At 40.2% G+C, this 17,991-nt stretch overlaps 1 protein-coding gene across 2 annotated transcripts in view; it reads right to left on the bottom strand.

The window, feature by feature from the left end:
* Positions 1-1,810: 1,810 nt before the first annotated feature.
* dhx8 (DEAH (Asp-Glu-Ala-His) box polypeptide 8) overlaps positions 1,811-17,991 on the bottom strand; it is a 52,526-nt gene continuing 36,345 nt past the window's right edge. For both annotated transcript variants that reach the window (XM_043675030.1, XM_043675031.1), the window contains 3 exons: positions 17,641-17,837; positions 11,917-12,096; positions 1,811-3,143 (listed from right to left, as the gene is read on the bottom strand). In XM_043675030.1, the coding sequence (XP_043530965.1) occupies positions 2,924-3,143; positions 11,917-12,096; positions 17,641-17,837 (597 nt within the window). In that variant the 3' untranslated portion in view covers positions 1,811-2,923. The remainder of the gene's footprint in view (positions 3,144-11,916; positions 12,097-17,640; positions 17,838-17,991) is intronic.

Raw genomic sequence — 17,991 nt, 5'->3', positions numbered from 1 at the left:
TTGAATTGTGAGCAAAAGAGGGCTTTTGGACTGTCTGCAACAGCTTGTGGTGAAAGGGAAACAGACCAAACAAGCTCTTGTTCATTCATGAGACCAGGCTTGGAAGTTAATTGCAGATTGGTATTTGATGAGAACACTCTGCAGACACATCATCACTAGGGAAAAACATTATGTTTGAACAGATAGCAGATATTAGTTTTAATGCCAGTATCTCAGAATCAGCTCCAACAATTCTGGAAAAGATTGTGTGCTCAAGCAGATGTTGAACTGTAACTTGGGCCCTGTGGAGGAGGCAGTCTCTGTGGGAGTGGTCAGAGCTTGTACCAGGTTTTGGGCAGCATTTGTTAGGGAAAAATAACCTATGAAGATTTGAAAGTTCCCTGCCTAACCTCCCATGGGCAGCTCTTAGACGTTTAGAGAAGACTAAGTTAGAAGCATTACTGCCTTTATCTGAGAAATCTGTAAATGTGACCTTGATCGACACCTTCAGAAAATCAACCAAGAAATCATGCTGTTACTCTATAAAATTCTGGTGTGGCCTGACTTTGGAGTGTTGCGCACAATTCTGGTCACCGCATTATAGGAAGGATGTGGAAACTTTGGAAAGGGTTCAGAGGAGATTTACCAGGATTTTGCCTGGTGTGAAGGGAAGGTCTTATGAGTAAAGGCTGAGGGACTTGAGGCTGTTTTCATTAGAGAGAAGAACGTTGAGAGGTGACTTAATTGAAACATAGAAGATAATAAGAGGGTTAGATAGGGTGGATAGTGAGAGCCTTTTTCCTCAGATGGTGATGGCTAGCACAAGGGGACATAGCTTTAAATTGAGGGGTGATAGATGTAGGACATATGTCAGAGGTAGTTTCTTTACTCATGGACATGGAATGCACTGCCTGCAACACTAGTAGACTCGCCAACTTTAAGGGCACTTAATTGGTCATTGGATAAACATATGGATGAAAATGGATTGGTTCCACAGGTCAGTGCAACATTAAGGGCTGGATTGTGCTGTTATGTTCTATGTTATTCAGCAGTCTGGTCAGGAATCATTGGGGTCAATTTTGAGCGTCTTTGAAAGTCTTAAATTTTACTGTGTTGTGAATACAGAGGTAGAAAGGCTGTCTCCACATCGTAACAAGATGCCCAACAACTATAGAATCAAGATGAGATTCCAGCACTGATTGGAATTCAAGATACTCCTATCTTGGTGGCTAATTTAGGTCATGGATCAGGAACCTATGTCACCTTTGAAAGAGAGGTTGCAACATATAGACAAATAGACCATCAGAGCAAGATCACCTCATAACTTAAGGTCAACTTCTGGAAAATAGAATGATTTTCCTCAACAAGAATTATTTCCCCAAAAAGCAATTATCTGAAGTTGGAGCTTTGTAAAAAGTCCCAAAAATCCTGGATGAGAATATTGAAGTTGTCATTATTTAAAAGAACAGTTTAGATCTCTGAATAGTCATGAAGCATATGGAAAAGGTCACACATTCCACGCGGAATTCCTAACTACACCACTTGAGGCCATACATTTTGGAATCGGGAAATTGGGAAAATGAAGAGTAAAACAAAATTAAAACATTTATTCTGTGACTCTTTCCACTGACTCCCTTTCTTGAAGTGTTGATGTGTAGGAGCATTTCCTGGCGGTAATCATATATTGGCACAGACACCAATAACAAACTAGTTGTGTGGCTCCTGGCAACTTGTGAACCCATGGAGGAAATTAATACATCGTAAATTGTTCATGAAAGGAATTGCTGGGTTGTGCTAAAGGAGAGGAATAAAAACATAGGTGCACGTTACATACAAAATATACAGCCCAGATTTATTTAGATCCTTGAGAGGCTACATATTTAAACAAAAACTTTTTTTTACAGTATGTACATTAAATCCTAATATAAATATATTTCAAACACAGATGAAACTGATTCAAGTCTTCCAATTGAGAAAATTCCCTCGGTTGCTCATTTCCAGCTGCTGTAACACCTGCCTTTGAAACCACCAGTTAGAACTAAATACTGTACAGAAAAATTGATAGCTTTTTAAAGAACAGCATCTGCCAATTCCTTTGAAATTAACCATAAAAAAATCTGCATTAGCAGTGTTACTGTTCATATCTTATAATTTACTAAAAGAATTATTAAACTCGTATAAAAGGTAATGGCCAAGAGGCATGTTTTACACTTCAATGTTTAATCCATTTTCCAACAATAATTACACCTCTCAACAGTCATTAAAAAACTGATGTATTAAAAAGATGTTCAAATGTTCTGAGTCAAATGTATCTAGAAGGTAAAGGGATTGAAGAAGATTACTTCGAACAAATCTTTCAGCATGTCAAGGGAAGGATAGAAATATCCCACTACAAAATGAATCTGGTTTCGCCCTTTGAAATGCAGGTTTCCAGATTTATGTTGCTGTTGTGCATTTCTTGACTCCAGAGGTTTCGATTGCTTAATATTTCAGAATGTTCAAACACATTCTCAATTACACTTTGTGCCTATTTCAAAGCATTAGTTGTGGTTCAGAAAGAAAATTAAAAAAAGAATGCAGCCTTTTTAAAGTAAGGACTTTCTGCCACATTCGATCTGATGCAATAGAAAAGGGTTTTTTTTGGATTCAACTGAAATTGCATGTTAGTATATACTACAGACAGATAAAACAGCAGCTCCTAACCAAGTTTGTACAGAATAGATTTGTGCAACGACGTTATGGAAGAATACACAAAGTATTTCCTTACGTAGGAAACTTTTAAATGCTAAGAATACATCATACGGAGCAACACAAAAAATAAGTCATCTTAAATACTGGAGGTGCTTTGAATGTACAGCTCTGCTTTTCAGTCTTTAATCCCTTTAGAATTTTGTCTTGCTTCCAATTCCACTTTCTTCACCAAATAATTCTGACAGTCAGCAATTTAACGTCGTCTGAACGCACGCGAGATTCTCCAGGCGTTGGGCTCTTCATAGCGGTTGTACAGGGGCTCCAGCCTCTGCTGTTTCTTTTGCTTGCTGAGTTTAGTTGGGTCGGACACTTTGAAGAAGGCAGGTGCAAACTCTACTAGCCAGCGTGGGTCAATGGTGGTCACTTCTCGCATGTATTCTTTAGTAGTCAAGACAAGTTCATGATATACAACCCTGAAAGAAACACAAATATTTTAAACGCTCGTCAAGCAAGTTTGTTTCGTGAATTATAATTAAAAAGACTGCAGATGCTGGAAATCTGAAACCAACACAGAATGCTGGAGAAACTCAGCAAGTCCAGCAGCATCTGAGTAGACAAAAACAGAGTACATTATTCAAATCTGGTATGACTTGTTCAGAACTGTGAACTGTAGTTTCTCATTTGAGTTTTATCACACATGCTTCAAAATCACAAATATAAATATAGCCATACAGATGATCCCCATTAAAACAAATTGTTTTAAAAGAAAACCTGACTGGTTATTAAAAATGCATATAGCAGTGAATTGAGGGGATAAAAAAAAAGGGGAAGAACTGAGAAGAAATATCAACATTGTCCTTTTATCTTCAGAACATTAGTTTGAATCAACATGTACTGATGGGTTGAATGCTTCTTCTGTGTTGGCTGCAAGTCATCTATATGAAAAGAGTCTTAAAAAATCTTATAACAATTCAAAAAAATCTACATTTATATAGAGCTTTTCATGACCATTGGATATCTCAAATACTTTACAAACAACACATTCCTTTTGAAGCATTATCACTGTTTTAATGTAGAAAACATAGTAACCAATTTGCTCACAGCAAGGTCCCACAAATAGTAATAAGCAGATTGGTTTTTGTTTTCTAATGTTGATCGAGGAATAAATATCAGCCTAAGCTGAAGAAATTTGGCATGACGGTGAATACTCTTGCCAATTTTTATAGGTGCGCCATTGAAAGCATTGTGTCTGGATGTATCACTATCTAGTATGGCAACTCTACCATTCAAGATCGGAGACGGTTACAGAGAGTGGTGAAGTCAGCCCAGACAATTACAAAGACCAATCTCTCATGTACAGAATCAAACTACCAGGCCTGCTGTCAAGGAAAAGCCACCAGCATTCTTAAAGATCCATCTCACCCTGGCAATGTTTTTCTACAACCTCTACCATCGGGGAGAACATGGAACATAAAACAGTACAGCACAGAATAGGCCCTTCAGCCACGATGTTGTGCCGACCATTGATCCTCATGTGCGGTAAACCTAATGTACGAACTCTCAAATTTCTGTGACCATATGCATGTCCAGCAGTCTCTTAAATATCCCCAATGACCTCGCTTCCACAACTGCTGCCGGCAACGCATTCCATGCTCTCACAACTCTCTGCGTAAAGAACCCGCCTCTGACATCCCCTTTATACTTTCCACCAAACAGCTTAAAACTATGACCCCTAGTGTTAACAATTTCTGCCCTGGGAAAAAGTTTCTGGCTATCAACTCTATCTATGCCTCTCATTATCTTGTACACCTCAATTAGGTCCCCTCTCTTCCTTCTTTTTTCCAATGAAAAAGTCCGAGCTCAGTCAACCTCTCTTCGTAAGAGAAGCCCTCCATTCCAGGCAGCATCCTGGTAAACCTCCTCTGAACCCTCTCCAAAGCATCCACATCTTTCCTATAATAGGGCGACCAGAACTGGGCACAGTATTCCAAGTGCGGTCTAACCAAAGTTTTATAGAGCTGCAACAAGATCTCACCGCTCTTAAACTCAATCCCCCTGTTAATGAAAGCCCAAACACCATATGCTTTTTTAACAATCTTGTCCACTTGGGTGGCCATTTTAAGGAATCTGCACATCAAGATCCCTCTGTTCCTCCACACTGCCAAGAATCCTGTCTTTAATCCTGTACTCAACTTTCAAGTTTGACCTTCAAAAATGCATCACTTCGCATTTATCCAGGTTGAACTCCATCTGCCACCTCTCAGCCCATCTCTGCATCCTATCAATGTCCCAGTGCAGCCTACAACAGCCCTCTATACTGTCAACGACACCTCCAACCTTTGTCTTCTGCAAACTTGCTGACCCATTCTTCAATCTCCTCATCCAAGTCATTAATAAAAATTACAAAGAGTAGAGGTCCAAGAACAGAGCCCTGTGGAACACCATTCACCACTGACTTCCAGCCAGAATATTTTCCTTCCACTACCACCCGCTGTCTTCTGTCGACCAGTCAATTCTGTATCCAGACAGCTAAATTTCCCTATATCCCATTCTTCCTGACCTTCTGAATGAGCCTACCATGGGGAACCTGATCAAATGCCTAACTGAAGTCCATATACACAACATCCACCGCTCGACCCTCATCAACTTGTCTCGTAACATCCTCAAAGAACTCAAGATTTGTGAGGCAGTGGAGTGCTCTCTCTATACTGCAAAGGAATACAAGCTTTTGGATTTTGGTGCTCAAACCACAACTTTCTGACTCAGAGACAAGAGTGGTACCAATTGAGCCAAAGGTGGCACCTAACTCAACACAAATTGTGAAGTGAATGAATATTGAAGGTGATGGACACGGTGCCAAGTGGGCTGCTTTGACCTAAATGGCTTATGAGCAGACTATCAGAGAGAGTATTTCATTACAGGGTCTTTCTCAGAGCTGTATATCTCTATGACTTTAATTGAACATAGTTAATGGGGTGAGGATGTGATATGAATCACTACCTGCATAATACACTCCTTGAAATGGTTTGCCAGTGCACTGAGGTCTATTATCGGACAATGCCTGATCCAGGACACTGCTGAAGCTAATGTTATGAAGGTGTAGATGTACTGTACCTTTAAGAGAGAGAGGAAGCTAGCAAGGACTGTCTGAAAGCACAGTTTCCTCAACAAGGTTAAAATGCAACATTTGACTGTGAAACCAATAGTGAGACTGAGTTGCCATAGTACACAACAAATTTGAATTTGGCCAAACAGTTTACATTACATACCAAGATACCAAAATCCAATTGAATTTGAATTTAGTGTCTTGATGACATCAAACCAAAAATGATCTGATGTTTTGTGTATAAAACCAGACATTTTGAACGGTTAGGGGGAGAACTGCCAAATCACCAACAGACTGCTAGCAGAACAGCTCTCTGAAAGATACCTGTCTGCAAGAAATTTGTGCAGCAGAACACCAAAGTCAACCGAGGGGAAAACTACAGAGAAAGTTCGACATCCGAAGACTATACCTGGGTTTGAAATTGATTTTGCTATAAATTTAAAAGGGAATTTATCAGACCAGTATTGTAGAGTGGAAGGTAAAAGATAGGCTTAAGAGAAAGGCGTAAATAGTTGTTGGATTTTTTTAGTATTCTCTGTTGGACTTAAAAAATAGAATTGTTAATTTTTATTTAAATAGTGACCTCTGGGATAGTTCTTTGCCTCTCAAAATGTAACAGATTACAGTGTGAGGTGAGCTTCTCTGTGTCTTGGGTTTACATTAGCAGAGGGGTTTACCCCATGTCGTAACACTAAAGAGAGAACCCATCTTGTCAACAGCTGTCACACTCAGCTTTTTGCCATGAAAGGGGAGTATAAAACTAGAGGGCATAGGCTTAAGGCAAGAGGGAAGAGACACAGAAAGGTCCAGAGGGGCAACTTTTTCACACAGAGGGTATTGGGTGTCTGGAACAGGCTGCCAGAGATAATGGTGGAGGCAAGCACAAATTTGTCATTAAAAAAACATTCGGACAGGTACAGAGTACTGTACAGCAAGGGATTCAGCTATGATAAGGCCATTGAATATAAATGGGAGATGACTAAACTCTCTCATTTTCAAGTTGGGCATAGCAAAAGTGCTATTTCATTTGCCATTTATCAGCCAGAAACTGGATTTTGTTGTGCATAAACATGGATTGCTTCAGTAGCTGACAAATCCTGAATGATGCTGAAACTTTGTACAGTGAACGTCTCATCTCATGATGGATGCAAGGTCATTGATGAAGCAGCTGAAAATGATGGGGTCTCAGACCCTACCCAAAAGAAATCCTGAAGAAATGTCCTGCAACTGAGATGAATGACCTCCAACAACCACAATCATCCTCCTTTCCACGAAATCAAACAATTGAGACTCATGCTCCCTCCCCTCTGCCACTCCCTCCATTCTCACTGACTCCAGTTTTGCTTGGGCTCCTTGATTGTACTTGATGGAGTGTGCAGCCTTGGTATCAATAATATGGGGGGAAAGAAATCTTTCATTTCACAGATTCTTTACTAACCAATATTTAGAATGGGGTGCCTGGGAATCAAGTGGTAGATTGGGCCCTGTTATGACCGTGTACTGGAGATTAAGACAGGCTCATTCACCCAAGATGGCGACCACCCACATCCAAATGGTGGTTCACTATTATACTGATTATAAATGCTGCTCCCCAATTTTTGAAGAGATTTTTCAAGGGTGACATACATGCTGACAACAACTCTATTTCATTTACCACACATTTTTTAAAAAAATTACAAGCAATATAATTTGAAGATTTCGCCAAATAGGAAAACTGCGAGCAGTGTGTTATATTAGCTTGAATGCAGCTCTGTAGGAGGAAACACCAGAAAAAAATCCACCTCAACAGATTAAATGATCGCTGTCGTTTCCCAACTCCAGTCCAGGCACCAGAATAAGCCCAGCAGCAGTGAGCTTGACAAGAACAAACTAGCGTAAAGTCTGGAGCCGCCCACTTGAAACAAAACCCGGAATTAGCAAGGCTTAACCCCAAAGGAGAGAAACAAGATAAAAAGTATGAAATTCCCAAAGAAGCTTTGTGATGCTCAATTAAAACACATGAAGAGGGAGCAAAAAAATTTTAGAAAATGAGCAACTAAGTAGACTTCTTATATAAAACAATGTGTGCATAAATACAGTGTATATATATACACACACACACACACACACACACAGAAAGGGAAAAAATAAAGTACAACACTTTAGGTAGCTTGCAGAAATTGTAGGGCATAAAAAAAGAAATGGATGGGTTTTAAAGCACAAGAAGAAATTTACTTATTTCTTCAAATGAAACAAAGACTTGCAAACTGACATCTGCAAAAGGCTATTCATGCCATGCAGACAGAATGTCAATTCAGGCTGCCAAATGTAGAAAATCAATTAAATAAACGGGGGAAGTGACTCACTTAGCCCAAAGGGCTTACCGTACCACAATTCACTGTGTAATATGGGCTGACAGCATCCACAAGCCAATCAGAAGACAATTCATATACTGAAGTAATTCATTATGGAGTTTCTATCACTTTCACCCACTGAAACAGAGGGATTCCCGCTTGTCAGTTCTTAGCACTTTATTCTTTTTTAAATCTCATAAAAGACTAATCCTAAAATTGAAAACTACTGCTTACAAAGACTTTCAAATAATAAGATATACTCGTTTCATCAACTTTACTGATGGTGTTGCACTGACTCCTACAGAAACATCAATATCTCCTTTTAATCAAAGTATAATACTCTGGATGCAGAAAATCTGAAACAAACACAGGGAATACTGGAGAAGCTCAGCAGGTCTGGCCGAATCTATGGACAGAGAAGCAGAATTAACATTGAGTTCAGTACGACTTCTTCAGAACTGAAGAACTATCCTCTGAAGGAGAGTCATTCCGGAGTCAAAGCCTGTATTTGATTCACAGTAACATGCTTTTACACTTTTGCATCAGTTGTCTTAGTGCTGATCTTCTCTCACATCCATTCAAGGCAAATGTTCATTCTGAACCAAAATGAGGAGGAGCATAGTATACAAGGATTAAAGCATAACCTTTCACATTTGGGATCAAGTTTTAAAATTAGTCCTGGTTAATAAGTTAACACTGACTTTCTGCAGTTCAATAATATACAGATTGGTCAGTCTCAACTAATTTTGCAATAAAACACTGCTTGATGATACAAAACTCAGAATTGAGCAGATTTATTACTTTTTTTTAATATCCTGGATATGCCTCATTTTCCCAACTAGTAAAAGAAACAAGCTTATAAATTACTGCCGATATATACAGCCAACTCTCAGCACAACGATGTTAACGGAAGCATTAAGTGGCTCATGTCACCATCCACTAACATCAACATGTTGTTAGCTCTCCAGCCTTCTTTAGTTATTCCAAATGTTGTATCTTCTACAAAACATATAAATCAAACTGAAGTACAGTGCCTCTTTTATTAAAACATCCCAATGTTTTGCCTTAAACATTTCGTGAGAGAGCTTGCAGTCATTATTTAAAATGAATGACAAACAGCCAAACCAGATGTTGATCATTGACATTTGAAAATCAAGCATTTTTGTTGGGGAGAGCTGGGGACGGGAGGTAGTGAAAGCACAGGCTGGGTCAATGGTCAGTACTCTTTTCCTTGAAGCCGTTAGGTATAGAACCCAGTTTTGCCCTATCCATCATAACCAGCTAGTACTCAACTCCAAGACCTTACTGGTCTATATAGTGTAGTATCACACACAATGCTTTCATTCAGTAAGCCATCAAGAAAACATGGTCATACTTATAAATACCACAAATACACAAGCATCACGTAAACTGTTTACATGTACTACAAACACTGGAGTAAAATTTTACTGTCACTTTGAAAAAAAAAATCACTACAGACAAAAAAAAAATCAGAATTTAAGCTGCGAGAAAAGATACACTGCAAGAGAAATTACCTCAATGTCCCGCTTCGGAAATGTGCTTTCTGGAATATTTGCAGAATATTTCAGCAATAACATGATAGCAGATAATGGCATCTCACTGGTGCCATTAACTAAATAGAAAGGTTCAGCTTGTCACTCAACACAGAGGATAAGTGAATGATTTGGGAAAGACCTAGCCTGAATTAATGGTTTGTTTTAAAAATATGGCAGATCATACAGAGGGAAATATTTAACCCGAGGTAAGTAATGAAATACTTTCTACCCTGGATGAAAAAATACCCAGGATATTTGTGAGTGAAGAGAGATTGTGACAAGTAACATTTAAGATGATTCAAGTTGTAAAAACAGCAGAAAATAATAGAAAAAGTGAAAATAGCCAGAAAGAAAAGAGAGATATAGGCAGATGAAAGTGAATTTGACAGTAGATAAGCATAAAGTGGAAAAAAGCTATAAGATTTTACAAGTACCCGAGGAATACAAAGATTGGCAAGGTTGGGGTGGGAGCACATGGAGACAGGGAAACCATCTTATGAGAGACATTGAAGGAATGGCAGTAATGTTTAAATATTTCATTTCAGCATTAGAGGCAAAGTGAATCTAATAAAGTGCATGATTCAGACAAACAATAGCAAAAGGATACCAAAGTTTGTTGATGGTAGTAAGAAAAAAAACATCCAGCAAATGGTGAAGAAGAATGCAGAAGAACAAAAAACAGAATGGAGTGAGATGATGTGACAGATGAGGAAGAACATTAAGTGGTGTTTATTGGGATAATAGTATATAAAAATACGCAACCAGTTTTGAATTTGTCAATGACATTGTTATTTTATACTTGGAATATAGAGTACGGCTTGGATCATGCATCATTGGAAGGACAACAATGCTGTCAAATGAGTTTAATAGACATGCAACAGGAAACACAATGAATTAACAACTCTGAAATGAAACTGAGAAGATTAGGGAGAGTCTGGAGACCTAAAATTATGGACTGACAGGATAAATAATACAAATTGCTGACAATTTTAAATATCTCAAAATCCAAGTAGAAATGAGAGAAATTAATTGAAGACATTTTAAAAAAGGCACAAATTAGAAGAATTCACTTCCAAAACAGAAGAGAGCTCTGCGATGTTTGAGAAACTTTGTACCTCAATTTGAGGTTCAGGTTGTAAGTTTGCTTGCGGAGTTGGAAGGTTTGTTTTCAGACATTTCGTCACCATGCCAGTTAACATCAGTTAGCCTCTGGTGAAGCACTGGTGTTCTGTCCCACTTTCTGTTTGTGCGTCTTGGTCTGTTAAGGTGGGTGATATCATTTCCGGTTCTTTTTCTCAGAGGTTGGTAAATGAGGTGTAAATCGATGTGTTTATTGATGGAGTTCTGATATTGAATGCCAGGCCTCTAGGAATTCTAGCACGTGCCTTTGTTTAGCTTGTCCGAGGATGGATGTATTGTGCCAGTCGAAGTGGTGTCATTCTTTGTCTGTATGTAAGGATACTAATGATAGTCTTTTGGTATGTAAGGATACTAATGGCTTTTGGTGGCTACTTAGTGTTCGTGTATCCTGGTGACTAGTTTCCTGCCTGTCTGACTGCCTATCCTTGCAGGATATTTTGTAAGTGACATCTGTTTTGCTGGGATAACACATCGATTCAGGGACAGGCTAAACAGAGACACGCATGGGAATTCCTGGCATTTAATATCGAAACTCTATCAATACGCACATCAATTTAGACCACATTTACCAACCTCTGAGAAAAAGAACCTGAAATCATATCACCCACCTTAACAGACCACTCACATAAACAGAAAGCGGGACAGAACACCAATGCTTCACCGAAGGCTCATTGATTATGTTACCTAGCATGATGAAGAAGCACCTGAAAACAAAACTTCCAGCTCAGCGAGCAAACCTACAACCAGAAGAGAGCTCTAATACGAGTAGCTATTGACACAGAGAACATGGCATAATTTAAAACAGATAGACCATACATCGGTTAACAGATCAGTATGCAGATACACAAGAATATACGTGAATGGTCAAGAACATGCCCAAATCTTGTGTGATTGCTCTTCCTTCACGCAAAATAATAGTCAGACGAGTTGGGCTTTGTTTAAAATTTGAAGAACATTGATATTTATCGGAAACTTAATCAGCAGTATTTTGTCATTGTTTGCAGGTAAACAGATCTCAGCAGTACAAAGTGAGCTAGATCCACCAGTTTGCAGAGACTTTGCGCATGGTGGTTAGTTTTGGCACCCTGATTACCTCATTAAAATTACATACCATTCAGGCTGTCTGTTGAAGAGAGCACTGGAGGGGTGAATGTATACCACCTGCTGGTCAATCAGTGTACGGTATCCTTCTTGTGGGTCCTTCTTCGCTGCATTGCGGAAGAAGCCACTGCAGATTGCTTTCTGAACTCGCACGGTGGCTTTTCCACATGAAACAACATCCAGCTTATGTCTGTAAGAAAACAGTAAAAATTATGCGAAGGCATTAATTCAAAGGCATGTGTATTTACTTAAAACGATCCAAATTTTTTAAATCTACTTGCCATTTTTAAAAAAAGACTTTCATTTATATCGCATCTTACCACTGTCCCAAAACACTTGACAATCAATGAACTACTTTTGAAGTGTTGCCACTATTATCATATAGGGGAAACAGGCGCCAATTTGTACTTGGTAAACACCCACAAAGAGCAATTAATAACCAGATAATCTGTTTTTTCTGAGATGATGATTGGACAATAAATATGGGCCCAGACACCAGGAACTCTCTCTTCTGCTCTTCAAAATAGTACATACAGGTAGGCAAGCAGACAGACAACTTAATAAGTCACCAAGACAACAGAACACAGTGCAGCACTCCCTCAATACTGCGCTGGAATGTTAGACTGTGAGAGATTTTTGTGCTTAAACTTTGGACCTGGAAGCTTTTGACTCAGCAAAGAGAGGGTGGAGGTGGGGGGGAGGGGAGACTTGGAAAGTAGTGAAGTCGACGTTGATGCCGTGTGGTTGAAGGGTCCCAAGGCAGAAGCTGAAGCGTCTTTCCTCCAGTTGTCAGGTGGCTTTGATTTAGTGGTGGTGGCAGCCCAGGACTTGTATGTCCTTGGGGGAATTGAAGTGGTCAATTGTGATAGGTCAGACAGGACGCCAACTCAGTGCTCAGGAATATCTCTGGGACACATGCACACTAAACAACCCCACTGCCCTGTAGCCGACCACTTCAACTCCCCCTCACACACCCCAAGGACATGCAAGCTGTGGGCCTCCTCCATCGCCAAATCCAAACCACCGACAACTGGAGGAAGAACGCCTCACCTTCTGCCATAGGACCCTTCAACCACACGGCATCAGCATCGACTCTACTAGTTTCCAAACCTCCTCTGCCTCCACCTGATCCCAGATCTAACCCTCCAAATTAGCACCACCTTCTTGATCTTCCTTCCCACTTATCCATTCATCCTCCACAACGACCTGTCACATAATGAAGGGCTTATGCCTGAAACATCAATTCTCCTGCCCCTCAGATGCTGCCTGACCTGCTGTGCTTTTCCAGCACCATGCTTTTTGACTCTGCAGTCCTCACTTTCTCCTAAGGCAGGGACAGGACTTTGGGACCAGTGACCATTGTTCTATTAATGTTAAAGTAGTTATGGAGAGGGATAAAACTGGTTCAAGTTCTAAATTGGGGCAAGGAGAATTTTGATGGAATTAGACAGAAGCTTGCAAAGATTGATTGCAGTAGTTTGTTTGCAGGCAAAGGGACCTCTGGCAAGTGGGAGGCCTTTAAAAATGAGATAGCTAGAGCTCAAGGTCTATATGTTCCTGTGAGGCTGAAGGGTAAGGTTGTCAGGAATATAGAACCCGGGATGACAAACAGTTATTAAGGCTTTAACCAGAAAATAGAGGAGACGTGGCTCAGCGACAGGCAGCTGGGATCAAGGGAATCCTTGGAGGTATAAAGGAAATACTGGAGTTTACTGAAGAAGGGGTGGCACAGTGGCCAGCACTGCTGCCTCACAGCGCCAGGGACCCAGGTTCGCTTCCAGCCTCTGGCAACTGTATGGTGTTTGCACATTCTCCCCGTAGTTGTGGGGGTTTCTCCAGGTGCTCCAGTTTCCTCCCACAATCTAAAGATGAGCAGGTTAGGTGAATTGGCCATGCTAGATTGCCCATAGTGTTCACGGATGTGTAGGTTAGGTGCATTAGTCAGGGGAAATGTAAAGTAATAGGGTAGGAGAATGGGTCTGGGTGGGATACTCTTTGGAGGGTTGGCATGGACTTGTTGGGCCAAATGGTCTGTTTCCACACTAAGGATGCCATGATGGAAATCAGAAGGATGAAAAAGGGGCACAAAATAGCCTTGGCTGAGTAGGTTAGGGCAAATCCAAAGAGGTACGTTAGGTATATTAAAGGAAAAAGAATAACGAGAGAGAGAATAGAGCCTCTCAAGGACCAAAGTGGAAATGAATGAGTAGAACCACAGGAGATGGGCGAAGTTCTCAATGAATATTTCTCCACTGTTTACTGTGGAGAAAGACAAGGTGACCTGGGAACTTGGGGAAGTTAGTGGTGATATCTGGGGGGCAGTCCGCATCACAGTAGAGGTGAGTTGGATGTATTCGAATGCATGAAGGTGGATAAATCTCCTGGTCATGACCAGATATATACAAGCACATTGCAAGTGGCTCGAGGAGAAATTTTGGGGGCTCTGGCTGATATAATTGCATCATTGTTAGCTATGGGTAAGGTCCCGGAAGACTGCAGGGTAGCGAATGTTGTGCCATTATTCAAGAAGGGCCGCAAAGGAAAGCCTGGGAACTACAGACCAGTAAGCCTAAATCTGTGGTGGGTAAGTTACTTAAGAAGATTCTGAGGGATAAGATATACATGCATTTGGAAAGACAGTGTTTGATTAGGAGCAATCAGCGGCTTTGTGATTGGGAGATCATACCTAACAAATTTGTTAGAGTTCTTTGATGAAGTGACCAGGAAGGCTGATGAGGGCAGGGCAGTTGACGTAGTCCATATGAATTTCAGTAAGGCCTTTGATAAAGTTCCACATGGTCAGCTGCATTGGAAGGTTAGATCGTATGGATTCCAGGGTGAGTTAGCAAATTGAACATAAAATTGGCTTGTTGATAGGAAGCAGAGGGTAATAGTGGAAGGATGTTTGTTGGACTGGAGGCCTGTGACTAGTGGAGTTTCTCAGGAGCCAGTGCTGGGCCCATTACTGTTTGTATGTATATCAATGATTAGGATGGGAATATGCAAGGCATGATTAGTAAGTTTGTTGACGACACTAAAATAGGCGGCATTGTGGACAGTGAGGAAGGTTATCAGAAATTGCAGCAGGACCTTGATCAGCTGGGGAAGTGGGCCAAGAAATGGCAGATGGAGTTTAATATAGATAACTGCGAGGTCTTGCATTTTGGAAAGTCAAATCAAGGTAGGAGTTTTATGGTTGAAAATGTGTTGCTGGAAAAGCGCAGCAGGTCAGGCAGCATCCAAGGAGCAGGAGAATCGACGTTTCGGACATAAGCCCTTCTTCAGGACCCCGAAACGTCGATTCTCCTGTTGCTTGGATGCTGCCTGACCTGCTGCACTTTTCCAGCAACACATTTTCACCTCTGATCTCCAGCATCTGCAGCCCTCACTTTCTCTCAAGGAGTTTTATGGTGAATGGTAGGGCCTTAAGGAGTGTAGTGGAACAGAGGGATCTTGGGGTTCAGGTTCACAGTTCTCTGAAAGTGGAGTCACAGGTAGACAGGGCTGAGAAGGAGGCTTTTGACACACTGGCCTTCATCTGTCAGGGCATTGAGAGTTGGGAACTTACTTTGCAGTTATAGAGGATGTTGATGAGGCTGCACTTGGAGCATTGTGTTCAGTTGTGGTCACCTTGTTATAGGATGGTTGTTATTAATTGGAAAGAGTGCAGAATAAATTTACAAGGATGTTGCCTGGACTCAATGGTCTGAGTTATAGGGAGGTTGGACAAGCTAGGACTTTTTTCCTTAGAGCGTAGGAGACTGAGGGGGCACTTTATAGGAGGTGTAAAAGATCATGAGCAGCATGGTTAAGGTGAATGCACTCAGTCTTTTTCCGAGGGGCAACTTTTTTTATACAGAAGGTGGTACGCATACAGAATGAGCTGCCAGAATGAAGTGGTTGAGGCGGGCACATTAACAACATTTAAAAGGCATTTGGACAAATAAATGGATAGGAAAGGATTAGAAGGACATGGGCCAACGGCAGCAAAATGGGGTTAGCATGGATGGACATTTTGGCCAGCATGTGCCAGTTTGGGCCAAAGGGCCTGTTTCCATGCTGTAGGACTCTAATTCTAAATGCAAATAATGAAACTATACAATCCAATATATTTCCTTTACATGGGTGAGATCAAAGTTGGGTGCAAAAAACATTTGCAGGTCTCTAACACTTATGGTGAACAGATTCCCACATCCCCTGCAGGAATCTACCTTGCAGATAGGAGCTGAATATACAATATCATAATGTACCTGATACAAGCTAAGGAGGGAGAGGCCAGAGGTTGTGAAAAGCGCTGCTGTGTAATAAACATAAGTCCTTTCTTTATAGGTTAGGAGCACATCAGGAAATGGAATGCTGTCCTGCTCTCCTGACAGAAGGTCCTTCCCAATCAACGACAGAGATAGAATGGCCCAAACATCCAAGCTGCTGATGTATTTAAACTCTTGTTGAGTACAATGTCTAAAGAAATGCATGTGCACATAGTTTAGATCAAAAATGGCACAATTGCAACCAAATAGTGTACCAGTATTTTAACAAGGTGTCCATTTCAGTTTCCCCAAACTAAAAACAACACGTACGTAAAACATGGCACCACAAGATCACAATCTAAGAAACTGTACTGACATCATCAACCACAAGGTATTTCTCAGAAATGCCTATCACATTAATTCAAGATATTACTCTCCAGCATTTGACCAAGTTTAAGAAAATGTAATCATTTGGAAATAAAGATTATAGAGGAAATGGAAAGAATACTCAAGCAATGGATAAAATTGTGTCTATACTACAGACCTGTAGGATTCTATGAAATTTGAAATACATCTAACACCATTTTCACCAAAGTTTTGCTGAAGCTTATTCCTTGATAAAGTTAATGATGTGTGGTAGGATGTTCGTAAGAAAACAATTGCTGCAAATACGGACAAGAATCTATTTGGAATTTACTACTGTATATTCACTGTATAACGAGGGCAAGGTTATAATCAAATGTGTTTATTCTTCTAAGTATGGAACAGAGTAACTTCAATATCACGACAGTTTCTGGTAGGGTTACAAATATACTTGGCAAAAAACTTAAGAAAGATGTGTACATGGAATGATGGCCAACAAATCTAATCACTGGTGCACTGAATAAAGAAATGGGCATAAACAAACATCTTCATTTGTGTATTTATTACTTTCTTCCGCCTCCTTCACCAACAGGTTAGACTTATTTTTCTAATGAAACACTACTAACTCTATGAATATTACGCTCACACTACATGCTTAGCAGTGGTGGGAACACTGGTTCACAGAATGCCTCAGCACTAATAAATAGTAAAAAAGTTGCACTTCTGCATTGAGGCCACTCCATTCCACCCACTCAAGGTAAGCACAGCCTAAAACAAATGTGTCTCAGATTGCTGTTGTGCATTTTTCAATGCTGATAACAACACTACACAAAGCTGAATGCCTGACCTCTGGGGTATTATTTTTCTATTCATCCTCCTAGTCAGAAATACTGCACATCCAATGGAGACTGGAGAGAAGGAAAGAAGTGAAAAATGTCTGGTGATGCTATCAATTAAAACTACATTCTATTTAATCTGCTCATGTAGTGAGAAGATTTTGTTATACATACAAGTGCATTCATTATAGGTTTGTTTGTTGAGACCAATAATTGATAAAGAAAATATTTAATATTGAATCTAACTTCATTTGCTAAGAAGTGTGACAAGGAATTTCCCTCTACCTGTCCATGATACCCAGCATCTGTTTACGGATATCCTGTGCTCTGCGAAGGGAACGCGCTTGGATGAAGTTTTCATAGCACCAAGGGTTGGAAAATTTATTGTTTTTCCATGAATTGTAGACAGCAAGCAAGGTGAGATGATCCCCTTCTGCTTGGTGGAACTTTGCTTTCTTCTGATCTGCAAGAGCTTGCTTATCCTAGTTTTGATTTAATAGCACATATGAACAGTTGATGAGTGAAAGCAGACTGAATAGCCAACTGGGCCTTTAAACAGAAAGATAAAAATGGTGGAAATCTGGCGAAAATATTGAGAATACTAAAATGCGGAGGTCAGTTAAATCTGTAAAGAGA

Source organism: Chiloscyllium plagiosum, chromosome 33 (assembly GCF_004010195.1).
Source record: "Chiloscyllium plagiosum isolate BGI_BamShark_2017 chromosome 33, ASM401019v2, whole genome shotgun sequence".
Taxonomy (NCBI): Eukaryota; Metazoa; Chordata; class Chondrichthyes; order Orectolobiformes; family Hemiscylliidae; genus Chiloscyllium; species Chiloscyllium plagiosum.
The sequence above is the reverse complement of the archived record's forward strand: the minus strand, read 5'-3'. Positions and strand labels throughout refer to the sequence as shown.